Here is a 13,398-nt window from a genome sequence, read left to right on the forward strand (position 1 = left end):
GAATTTCTGAAGACCACCACCCTCGCACACGGAATGGAAGCACAACTCACAATTTGAGCATCATTCCCAGAACCTGTTGCAGTCCAATGGTTTAGAAGTGTGCGGAGGGCTTAAACCAGAGGCTCAAACTACTCTGTGATGCTCTCAGACGAGGATTTATTGACCTCTTCTATCAGATGGAGAATCATAGCCCTCCCCCCCCCTCCCCTCCCCCCTCAGTTCAAAAGGTCTGTAGTGCACTACAGAAAGGAAGCAGCTATTTGGTAACAGAGTACATGTGGCATTCACAAGGTTGATTTTTAGATTAACTGAACTCCTCTATAAGATCAGTCTCGGAAGAGAACATTTATCCTTCCAGATGGAGCACAAAACAACAATGTGGCATTAGTTAACTGCAATAGCATCCTTGACAAGGTGCCAGAATAAGCCTTGCTTGTCAAGGGAAAGGAATACAAGGGTAAGGAACACAACAGAAGATGAATGGGTAGCTTTCAGAGATGAAATAATAAAAGATGCACATGATCAAATAGTAAAAAAAAAAACAAAGCCCAGTAGAAATTGGATAATGCATGAGATAATGAATGTAAAATATAAAAATGCAGCAAATGAAGATGAAAGACAGTACAGATATCTAAAAAAAAAAAAAAACGAGACTGAAAAAGTACACAATTGCTAAGCAGTAATGGCTAGAGCACAAATGCAAGGCTGTAGAAGCATGTGTAGCTAGGGGAAAGTAGAGGCTGCCTGTAAGAAAATTAAAGAGACCTTTGGAGAAGAGAGGAATCTGTATGAATACTAAGAATTCAGCAGCCAAGTCAGTATTAAGCAAAGGAGGAAAAGATGATGTATATTGGAAGCGCTGTATAAGGTAAATGAACTAGGTGGCAGTATTATACGAACAGAAGAGGAAGTTGATGAAGATAGTTGGAAAACATGATCTGCAAGAGGAATTCAATGGAATATTGAAAGACCTAACTGAAAACAAGGTCTCCGCAATATATGACATTTCCTAAAAATTATTGAGACCTTGTGGGAGCAAGCCATGACAAAACTTATCGACTGGGAATGGTGAATACACAAGACTGGAGAAATACCCTTAGAATTCAATAATTCCAATGCCAAAGACAGCACTTACTGACAGGTGTGAATATTACTGAACTATTATTTAATAAGTCATGGTTGCAAAATACTGCCATAAGTTATTTGCAGAAGAATGGAAGAGCTGATAGAAGATGAATTTATGGAAGATCAATTTGTGCTCTGGAGAAACGTATTTCAGAAGATAGGTCAAAGAAAGAAAAACCTTCTTCTATAGCATTTTTACACACAGAAAAATCCCTTGACAATGTTGACTGGAATACTCTCTTAGAAATTCTGAAGTTAGCAGGGGTAAAATACAGGGAGTGAAGACTATTTACGACTTGTACAGCAAGCAGAAGGGAATTCTAAGAGTCAAAGGGGGTGTGATAGGGAAGCAGTGGTTGAGAAGGGAATGAGATAGGGTTGTAGCCCAGTAAAGGAAGCCAAATAAAAATTTGGAGTAGGGATTAAATTTCACAGAGAAGAAATAAAAACTTTTGGATTTAGTAATAATATTGTAATTCAGTTAGAGATAGTAAAAGAGTAGGAAGAGCAGTTGAATGGAATGGATAATGTCTCAAAAAGATATTATAGGATGAACATCAACAAAAGTAAAACAGGGATAATGGCATGTAATTGAAGTAAATCACGGGATGCTGAAGGAATTAGATCAAGAAAATAGGCACTAAAAGCAGCAACTGAGTTCTGCTTTTTGGGCATCAAAATAACTGACGACGGTAAAAGTAGGTAAGGTATTAGATGTAGACTGGCAACAGCAAGAAAAGCATTTCTGAAAAAGATGAATCTGTTAACATCTAATATAAATTTAAGTGTAAGGAAGTCTTGTGAAAATATCTGTGTTGATTGTAGCCTTGTATGGAACTGAAATATGGACAACAAGCAGGTCAGACAAGAAGAGAATTGAAGCTTCATAAATGTGATGCTACAGAAGAATGCTGAATATTAGACAGCTATATTGTATAACTAATGAAGATATATTGGGTTAAATTGTGGAAAAAGGAATTTATACCAAAAGAAGGGATCAGTTGACAGAACATATCATGACACATCAAGGAACTGTCAGCTAAATAGTGGAAGGAAGTGTGTGTGTGTGTAGGGGGGGGAGAGGTGGGGGGGATGTAAAAATTGCACATCGAGGTCAAGGCTTTACTGCAGGGTCAAATGTATGTAGGCTCTATTTAGAGATGAAGGTGTCTTCACTGGAGAGACTAGCATGAAAAGCTGCATCAAACTGTTACTCAGGCTGAAGAAAAGAACAACAACATTATAGGGGAGGGAATAACACACATGTAGTATGAGGGAATGAAAGCTGACCTAAACCAGATGTGAGGGAATTATAGGGCACCATGAGGACAGGGCTCAACAGCAGCTTGCTGAGGAGACAAAACTTAATGATACACTGTCATGACAAATACCCCAATTGCCATGATAATTATGAAGAAAAACACTCAATACACATATTGAGTTCAGAAACAACATGTTCGCCCTAAACTGTTCTTTGAGTTACTTGTTTATTAACATCACAAACACAATTTGGGCACATGTGCCTTCCCTGTGTGATAATTCATCATAAACTGTGCTAACACATATCCCTACTGTTAAGAGAACATCAACATCATATCAGTTTGTATGCACAGATTTAATGTCATATTCATAGAATAAATTAAAGGTAAGCACTTACCTATAGCGGAATGATACGTGGCGGATAGACACGCATAGCCATACGACTTCTTATTCTTTTTTCGAGCAAAAGTAAAAAAAATTACGCGTGCAACCACACAGATATCTGAATACACACTTTTGTGGTGGCATCAAGACTGTTTATTGGTTATTGAGAGCAGTTGCTTGGACTAATGGAGGTGGGGAGGGGGTAAGGGAGGATGTACAAGATGAGTATGGGGTAGCAGGGTAATGTGAGGCAGGTCTTTCAACAGACAACTCTGTGGCTGCACAACAAAGTGAAAGGAGTTTTCTGGGTAGAGTACAAATAGATATAGAGAGGAGGAGAGTGGGAGAAGGGAGTGGAAAATGAGAGGAAGATGGAGATGAAGAGAGAGACAAGGACAGGAGAGGGAAAAAGTTGGAGAGGAAGGGAGAAAGGGGGAGAGAGGTGAGAGGGGGGAGAGGGGGGAAGAGAAAGATGGGAAGGGAGGGAGATAATTTCGTATAAATAAGAATAAACAGGTTTCTTCATCATTTGTATGAAAGCATTTCCTTCAAAATTTCTATAGAATTCAATGTAAACATTGCAGCCTCTTCATCAATGTGTGTACACCAAGTACAACACACCTGTAACTTTCTTCATGGGTGTAGGGCTCTTCTCTACTTTTCTCTCATCCTCCTCTTCTGAATCCCAAGTTTCTTCTTTATTGTTCTCTATTCTCTCTTCTTCATAGTCCTGAAATAGCAGCAGGCAGAAAAAAGTAAAGATAAAACAAACCAAATCACTGATCCAAAACAACATAAATGTATGGTATTTGCAACAATACAGGGTGTGTCACCAAAATCAAACAAATTTAACAGTGTCTTTACACAAATTTTCATTAGAGAGATATTAAATATCGCAAAAAATTATTTTACATGATACAAGGAGCACCTATATAGAGCTCTGTCATTCAGTTTACCCCCTTTAGCTTGAATAACTCTAACCTCTGTCTGAAGTGTGCTCTTGTTCAATGTAATGTATACTACATACCAGTGAACACTGTCCCAATGGTGGTCTTTAATGACATGACAATGGGAAGTCAAGATTTGTTGGTGATCTTTTCAACTGCACTCCATATGTAGTAATCCAGGGGTTAGATCAGGGCTGTTGGGATACCAAAATTCCTTAGACCAAAACGTACCTAAACTGGCTAATATCCAATTTTGTACCAAATAGCTGGACACAGTATGTAGAGCATGAACACCAATATGAAATTTGGTGTTGGTGGGAAGGATCCATATAGCACAGGCTGTGAAGTAGTCATTGAAATGAAGGATGTCATGTTGACTGGTTTCACAGGTAGCCCTGCCATTGATGAGATAGATGATGTTTGTGGCTGAACTGGAGTAGCTGGTAGTGGGAGAATATATAGGACAGGTATTGCATCTAGGTCTATTACAAGGGTATGAGCCATGAGGTAGGGGGTTTGGAGCAGAGGTTGTGTAGGGATGGACAAGTATATTGTGTATATTTGGTGGACGGTGGAATACCACTATGGAATCCTCTGTGGCCAGACAGTGGCACTTTGTGAGGTGGTGGGAGACTCGGAAGATAAGGCATGAGAGATTTGTTTTTGTACAAGGTTGGGAGGATAGTTAAGATTTGTGAAGACTTCAGTGAGACCCTCAGTATATTTCAAGAGGGACTACAGATGCGATGACCTTGGCTAGCCAGGACGTATGAAAGAGACTTCTTAGTACGGAACAGATGGCAGCTGTCAAAGTGGAGGTATTGGTGGTGGTTAGCAGGTTTGATATGGGCAGAGGTGCTGATGTAGCCATCTCTGAGGTGGAGGTCAACATCTAGAAAGGTGGCTTGTTGGGTTGAGTAGGACCAGGTGAAGCAAATCAGGAAGAAGTTGTTGAAGTGCTGGAGGAGTGTGGATAGTGTCCTCACTCTCAATCCAAATCGCAAAGACGTCATCAATGAATCTGAACTAGGTGAGGGGCTTAGGATTCTGGGTGTTTAGGAAGGGTTCCTCCAGATGGCCCATGAATAGGTTGGCATAGGATGGTTCCATGTGGGTGCCCATAGCTGTACCCTGTATATGTTTGTAGGTATGCCTTCAAAGGAGAAGTAATTGTGGGTGAGGATGTGGTTGACCATGGTGACTAGGAAGGAGGTTATTGGTTTGGAATCTATTTGGCATTGGGAAAGGTAGTGTTCAATAGGGGTAAGGCCATGGGCATTAGGCATGTTACCGTAAAGGGACACGAGCACGGCATCGTATAGTAAAGGGACAGGAACTGTGGAGAGTTGGTGGAGGAAATGGTTGGTATCTTTTGTATAGGAGAGTGGTTCCAGGTAATAGATTGAAGGTGTTGGTCTATGAGAGCAGAGATTATCTCAGTGGGGGCACAGTAGCTGGCCACAATGGGGGATCTGGGTGGTTGGGTTTATGGACTTTAGGAAGCATGTAGAAGGTAGGAGTTCGGTGAGTGGTAGGGGTGAGCAGAGAGATGACTCTGGAGATATGTTCTGGGATGGGCCTAAGGATTTGGGGAGTGACTGGAGATCCTACTGGGTTTCTGGGGTCACTGTGGCAAGGTTTGTAGGTGGATGTATCTGACAGCTGGCAGAGTCCTTCTGCCAGATAATCTTTGCAGTTCAAAAAAACAGTTGTGGGGTCTTCATCTGCAGGTAGGATTATAAGGTCGGGATCAGCTTTTAGATGGTGGACTGCGGTTCTTTCTACAGATGTAAGGTTAGTTTGCGTGTTGAGGGATTTGGGGAATGACAGTCAGACAAGGTTAAGAAATTCTGGAAAGTTAACATGGGGTGATTTGGGGCAGTGGGGGTGGATCACGGTTGAATGGAGGAGTGAACTGAGTTAGGCAGAGTTAAACATTGGTCTTTGGTTAAGTCAGATTGGTAGGGTTGTTGGCGAAAAAGTGATTTCACTGTAGGGACCAGGAGAAGGAGAGAAAGTCTTTAACAAGTCCCAGCATGATTGAATTTGGGAGTGGAGCAAAAGGTGCGGCCTTTGGAAAGGACTGATATATCAGTGGAGCTAAGGCTTCTGGAGGAAACGTTCATGACCGTGTTGTGGGTCCGTTTAGGTTCTGGATTCTGTGTGGTGGTAGGAGGGAATTTTGGAGGGTGGGGTAAATGTAGTTGATCTGCGAGACAGGGTCTGTCAGCTATGAGGGGACAGGGAGGAGGTTTGGAGGTTGTTGTAGATGTGGTGGACAGTGGTACTCCAAGACGGGAGTAGGAAGGGAGCAGGGTGGAGAGCTTTTTGAGGTGGCGTTGTGTGTGTTGCACTAGTTCCTGGAGGGCAAGAGTTTCAATGTGTGTTATGGGTTCCAGGAATTTGGGATTGCATAGCAGGAGAATTTTGCAGATGGAGAGAAGGTACTGCAAGGAGGTTTGTGCTAGACAGATATGGTTTTGCAGAAGTAAGGATTGGTGGAATCTGAACAGGTGGAGGTCATTATAGAAGGAAGGATGGCAGTTGGAGATGGACAATTTGATGGTAAGGCCTCTTGGGGGGGGGGGGGGGGGATTCCATAAGCCAAGCAACAACACAGGAACAGTATGTGGGACTGGGTTCTGGCTAGGAGTAAGGAAACTTTTCTGCATTGACACAGATGGATGGAGCAAGGATCCATGGTGGTGAAAAAAATGCAAAAAATTTTCTAAATAATGTAGAATTATGCCTGAAAAAATTCGGAAAAACACACAATATACTCTTCCATCCCTACACAACCCCTGTTCCCAACCCCTTACCTCATGGCTAATACCCCTGTAATAGACACAGATGCAAGACCTGCCCTATACATCCTCCCACCACCACCTATTCCGGTCTGGCCACAAATATCACCTATCCTGTCAAACGCAGTGCTACCTGTGAAACCAGGCATGTGATCGACAAGCTAAGCTTCAACAACTGTGCTGCATTCTGTGTGGGCATAACAACCAACAAGGTGTCTGTCCACATGAATGGCCACCGACACGTTCTGGCCAAGAAACAAGTGGACCACCCTGTTGCTGAGCATTCTGCCAAACATGACATCCTTCATTTCAATACCTGCTTCACAGTCTGTGCCATATGGATCCTTCTCACTAACACCTTTTCTGAATTGCAAAGGTGGAAACTTTCCCTGCAATATATCCTATGTTCTCATAACCTTCCTCTCCCATGCAGCCCCTCCTCTGTCCCCATTCCGGCACTACACAGCCCTCGTTCCTCCATCACAGCCAGTCTTTTTACTTCTCTCCTTTTCTGCTATCCCCCCTCCCCCCTCCCCACCTTTCCGATGCCCTCCATCTAACCTCCCGACTGCACATAGCTGCCCTACCCTCTTTCCACCTTGTCCCTGCCCACTCCCCAACAGTACGTCACTGTCCGCCACCCCTATCCAACTATCCCTCCCCCTCCTCACCCCAGCCTCCTCGTCACCCCCATCCAGTTGTCACTCCAATCATGCACTGGTGCTGCTGCTTGCAGTGTAGCCTCAGCTGCCTGAGACTGCAGTCATGTGTGTGAGTTGCATTTGCGTGAGTGTGTGTGTGTGTGTGTGCTTGTCATCTAATTCTGACGAAGGCCTTACTGGCTGAAAGCTATATTTGTGACAGTCTTTTTTTTTGTGCCTATCTGCAACTCAATCAGCATCTCCGCTATATGATGAGTAGCAACTTTGTTTTTCACAATACTGTTGTACAGTACACCACATTCATTCCAATAGCATTTAGAATCTTTTTTCACTCACATATAGTGCAGACTTACTAACTAATGTTAGCTTTGATATGTGGTTAGCAGTAAAAAGAAGAGGTAAGTAATGCAGTATTAAATAAATGAATACCACGTGGCTCTCTGTCTAGTGTAGACCTTCCAATCTGATGCAATTTTAGTGGCTCGCGGAGGAGTTCTGCAACTTATTTTATTGAGTAGCTTCTTGTCTGGTCTAAAGACGCTGCCTGAATTCCTTTCCAGACTTCAGCAACACAGAAAAAGAGGAAGGTGTCACCAGGAATCGAAACCAGGGCCTCCACATCAGTAGCTCACAATGCTATGCACTAGACTGTAATGGTGATCTAATAAAATGTTATATTCCCTGGAGAGTGCAAATCTACAGGATCCTTGCGTATTGTGTTTGATTGAAATTTTGGAAGTTATTATTTACTTGTTGTTTCAATTTTGGCTCTGGCTACCCCTTACCACCAATTTCTCAGCTGGCAATAGTCCATCAAATAACATACAGAAGTCAGAAGAATAAGCAAAACAAATCTTCGTCAGCTGATGATGAGTTGTGGGTTGGCAGTGTCCAGTCTTGCTGGACTGTTTTGTGTTTTATTAGGGAAGTTAAAAAAAAGTAATCAGAATAATGAACAAAATGAGCTCTAAGGAACACTGCCAGCCTTTCTTTATCAAGTTGAATATAGTGAAATACTGACTTTTGTAAACTAATAAATCTACACACTTTTAAGTCTAAAACAATTTGAGTAAGTTTGACACTAGAAAGGATATATATTCTCACAATACTAGAGGCTAATTGGACTTTGATACACTGTGTCGAAGACTAGAAATGTGCACAAAATAGCAATGTTTCAATAAACTTCTTAAATCTGTTCATTTCCTCATCAATGATATTTTTAAAGTTGAGGTTCATGATTGACTGTTGTACCACTCACTTTGCACAGTAAGAGAACTATTTTAAATAAAAATAGTTGATATCAGTTTTCAAGAACCATTACAGGAGTAGGAATTAAATTGCAAGAACTTTTCTGAAATCTTGTTATCAATTCTATACTCAATGACTAAACTTATTCCACTGTGAGTGGTCAATGGCTGATAAAGAACTGAACTGACAACTGACAGCCTAACAACTTTCAGTCTTTTCTACAAGCCTGTCCACTGAACAGTGTGTTCTCTATTAGGCAAGTATATCATATGCCAGACTGGAATACCCATCAATAAATTTCCTTCTCATCAATTTCCACTCCATTTAGGAAATTGGAGATGTGAGACATGTCCAAAGAATGAATACTAAAGACTTAAACAACATTCTTACAGATAAAAGAAAGCTCATACAGAATTAACAGGTATGAGAGCAAAAGATGTGTTGGCACAAAGAAGAAGGGACAAGACAAGACATATATGATGTCTCATGACTCCAAAAGACAGACTTAATGCACTAATTAGTAGCATTTATTGACCTCAGACCCATTTTCTTCATCATTTTCGTTGTCAGATGTCTGAAATCGGATGTCCAGATCGGCAGAGTCGAGGAGATTGAAGCGCACGCTCTTTCTCTGCTCGTCCTCCAGCTCTTGCCGCCTCCACTGCTGTTTCTGTTCACCTGCAAAAACCGAAGGCTCACATTAGTTTCATTAAATGATTTTTACTGAATTGTATCAATAACACTGAACTGTACTGCACTGAATTTTTACTATTGTAGAGACCTCAGTGATCATCTGAGGTATTACAAGCATCAATGAAGTCAATACATTTTCAGGAGGTGGTACCTCCAAGCCCTCATATATCTGAAACATGTCATATTACCACCTTGAGCTGCTGATGAAATACTTTATTTATACAACCAGTTTCAGTTGTCTGACCATTGTCAGGTTCATAAAAGTATTCACAGCATGATGTTAGGTGATTTTGCATGTTTTGCCGAGTACGATGCTGTGAATACTTTTATGAAATATTCATAGCATCATATTCAGCAACAACGTAAAATCACCTAACATTATGCTGTGAATACTTTTATGAACCTGACGATGGTCAGACGACTGAAACTGGTTGTATAGACAAAGTACTTCACCAGCAGCTCAAGGCAATAATCTGGCATTTTTCAAATCATTGAAGTCACAATACATACACATGCACAATATATACACATACAAAAAGTTATTTACCGTCATGGTTCTGCATATGGCAATATATTACTGATACAAATATTTACAACATTAAAAAATTCAGCATGCATTATGTTACTGTTCACTGATGGATCAAATTATAATTCTGCAAGCACAATAATAAATATGTTACAATCACACCATTTTTTTGTTTCAATTAAAAATCTATCAACTTCATATGAACTTAGTTGTAATAGCAATTCTTTGATCTTTATTTTGAATTGTTTATCTGGTAGCTCCCTGATGCACTGAGGTATGGCACAGAAGAGTTCAGCAGATTTGGTTACGAAGCACTTCTGTGCTTTTTGGTAGGTGCAGTGGAATGATACTATGCCATGTTTGTTGCTGGTATTGCAGTTACAGCCCATCTTATACTGCTGGTATTTACAATAAATAGTTCTCTTTGATGGTAATTACACACCACAAGGTATTAACGATCGCAGAGTTGTAATGTTTAGTTTCCTGAAGCCAGAGCCACATTTAGCTCTGCATTTTATCCTCACTGCCTTCTTTTGTAAATTAAATACATTGCTTGTATTCCTTCGGCAGCCTAATAGAATAGTACAATATGCTCCTTAACTGTTTATTAAATCATAATAGGCAACTTTCTGCAACGGAATACTAACACACACAGGTAGTTTCATCTGGGCAAATGTACCTTTACCAATTTTACATAACATAATTTTTATGTGGTTGCTCCAAGACAGTTTGAAAAATTTCACTAATTCCAATTTTGCAGTAGAACCATACAAAGGACACTACAGTGAATGAAATGATTGCCAAATGAAATACTTTAAAAGTGTAACTGATGGTAAAGACAGTGAGAAGGGGAAGCATGATCTGTACATGACGTATCCCACAGCAAAACAAAGTAAAAGCTTTATCACATGCGACAACAATAAAAGTCGGAATTTGAAGCAATGAAGTCAAACACAGTAAAAGACATATGCAAAATTTGGGTGGCATCAAGGGGTAATTAACCTGGGATTATTATGGGAGAAGGTGTAAGAGAAAGATTTAGACAGTGTAAATCTGCAAGAATGATAAGGTATAAATACAGTACAACCAAAGGGCAGTGGTATAGAACCATTACTCTATTACAAAATGTCGAATGCTCCATGAGGCAGTTTGCAGATGATGCTGTTTGGTACATGGAAATTGGAATGCTACAAAATTGTAGTGGAATGCAGGAAGACTTGCAGAGAATCAATGCTCGGAGCAGGGATCGACAGCTGCCTTTATCGTAAACAAATGTACCATACTTCAGACAAGATGTGGAAAGACACATTACTGTATAACTGCATGATTGCAGAAAGAGCATTGCAAGCAGTTCACATCCATTAAATCAGTAAATATCTGGGAATATGTGTATGGGGTGATTTAAAGTGTAATAAGTGCATAAAACTAATCACAGGAAAGGCAAATGCCGGACTTAAAGATTCATTGGGAGAATCCTCAGGAAGCATAGTCCACTGACGAAAAAGGCAGCTAACAAAACCATTGTTCAAGTGATCCTCTGCTATTGTTCATCAGCCTGGGAACTCTATCAGAAAGGATTGACAAAAGAAATAGTGAAGATTCAAAGAAAGAGCAAAATTGTCACAGACATGCTCTTCTAACTTTAGTGGCAGACACAATAAGAGATGTGTTGTGATCACAGTGAGGTTTGCTGTTAAAATTCTGAGAGCACAAATTCCTAGAAGAGTCAACCAATCCGTTGCTTCCTCCTATGTAAACCTCATGAGAAGACCACAAAAGTAGAATTAGAGAGAGTCAAGCTCACATTGGTGCGCAACGGTGCCATTCTATAGCTGTACTAAGTCCAGAAGGCGTGTTTCCTTCCAAATGATCTGTCACCCTGATGCTATCGGTGATACTTTTTACCTTAAATACAGTCTTCTATGACTGTCTGTCCAGATTTCTCTTGATGCAGTTGGACCTACTATGCAGTGCCACTTTGCCATAGGACTTCTCTGTCTGCAGAGGGTTGAGGGCTGGAAGAGCTTTGTAGTATTAGAACTACAGAATGATGTAATTCCTTTTTCAAGAATTCTTGTATATTTTTGTTGCTCTTACATAACAATTACAACATTGGGTGAAGAGATCTCTTGTTAATCATAGCATCATCTCCAGACGAAATCTCAGACAGAAAACAGACGAGAATCTCCAAACAAAATTAAATAGATTGACATTTGTAATGTTTTGGTGGGATTGTCATTGTCAGCATTGCCTCTTGTTCTCTGCCACCCAAAACACCACCAAACCACCACACCAAAGCATAAGAAACTCCTTCATAACAAGAGATGCTCAATCACTCCTCGGTGGTGTTCTGTCCTCGTGGTCTAACTACAACTCCGTACATCTGTCAAACCAGTGTGTGCACCGTGGAAAGTTCCTCACGTACTAACTACCTAAACAACATTTTTATACTAACATCTTTCATCTGATTATGAGGAAGAGGAACAACATGTTTTTCTGAATGAAGAACATGTCGCAACACAACTTGGGGGCTTACTGGCAAACATTACTTCCGTGCACCATCTGGGATTGGAACAGAAAAAGGGAGAAGTGACAGTAGTACACAAGATACCCTCCGTCACATACTGTATGGTAACTTGCACAGTACGGCTTTATATCTAGATGTAATTTTGTTGACAGTCTACTGTAAACATATCAAGAGATTTTGGTGGCACACTCCTGTAATGATTTGACCCTCACAAACATGACCTATTAGCACCACAAGAAACACGCAGCACGACCTCGCTTGACAATGGCTGGGTACTGCCTTTGTCATGAAGCTACATGTTTTCCTCTACTTGCTCTGCTCCTCTGCCTCAGAGTCACATTGGTATGTCTAGTTAACATATGCAGTGATTAAGCAGCCAAAAATGCATCTGGACTGGCCCAACAAAGCTGCTGCAACATTTCCTCTTTTTGAATGAGTGTGAGTAGTTGTGGAGCCCAGCGAGCAGTGACCTTTGTTGTGTTCAAAATCTTGTACACAATGTTGAAAACTGATCTGTAACTGATTTTCATTTTTTCTTCTATCACATCAATTGTGATACACTGGTCTTCAAGCACCAGGATCTCCTCTTCATCTACAGTTCACAGTCCTTCACAGAGAGATGGTGTGTAACTTTGCTCTTTATCATTCAGATTTGTTTTACTATACTGGAAAGATCCCTACCATCTAACTGTTGTGTATTATGATGGTGCACTGTTGCCACACAAAACGCAGCATTGTACCCTTTCAAATGCATAAAATCAATTACTGTACGATACTTCACTTTATCAATGAAGAATACTATTTTGTTTTGGCTCATCTAGCGTTTTGCTATGGTACATAGCCCAGGGATTTCAGTATGTACCATGACTGCACACACAGACCTGCAAACCCACACAAAATTTCTTATTGTGCAAGCTTTTGGAGGTAGTGGTTCCTTCTTATACAAAAAAGGCTGACTGGGAAGGAAGATGGATGAAGAAAAAGGACTGGTGTGGTTTAGGGCATGGACGGAATTACAGAAAAGCTGCACAGAACCCCAGATCAGGGAAGAATTACCAGATGGGTTGAGAAGGAAAGACTGACTATTGGAGGCTGCACTGGTGAGATTTGAAAACCTGAAAGCTTAAAAGGTTGGAAGATAGAGTAATAAGCAAGGCAGAGCTTATTGGCAAAACACTGTGCAAAAGATAATAAGAGTGGATAGCTCGGTGCATTATATTAT

The 13,398-nt window shown here is 40.7% G+C and overlaps 1 protein-coding gene across 1 annotated transcript in view; it reads right to left on the bottom strand.

Annotated features, from left to right (window-relative positions):
• The window catches only part of LOC124550937 (centrosomal protein of 164 kDa), a 635,732-nt gene that overhangs the window by 150,508 nt on the left and 471,826 nt on the right, over positions 1 to 13,398 (bottom strand). The window contains exons 8-9 of the mRNA XM_047125745.1: positions 8,966 to 9,108; positions 3,391 to 3,499 (exon numbers count right to left, since the gene is read on the bottom strand). Coding sequence (XP_046981701.1) covers positions 3,391 to 3,499; positions 8,966 to 9,108 — 252 coding nt within the window. The remainder of the gene's footprint in view (positions 1 to 3,390; positions 3,500 to 8,965; positions 9,109 to 13,398) is intronic.

This window comes from Schistocerca americana, chromosome 9, assembly GCF_021461395.2.
Source record: "Schistocerca americana isolate TAMUIC-IGC-003095 chromosome 9, iqSchAmer2.1, whole genome shotgun sequence".
NCBI classification, from domain to species: Eukaryota; Metazoa; Arthropoda; class Insecta; order Orthoptera; family Acrididae; genus Schistocerca; species Schistocerca americana.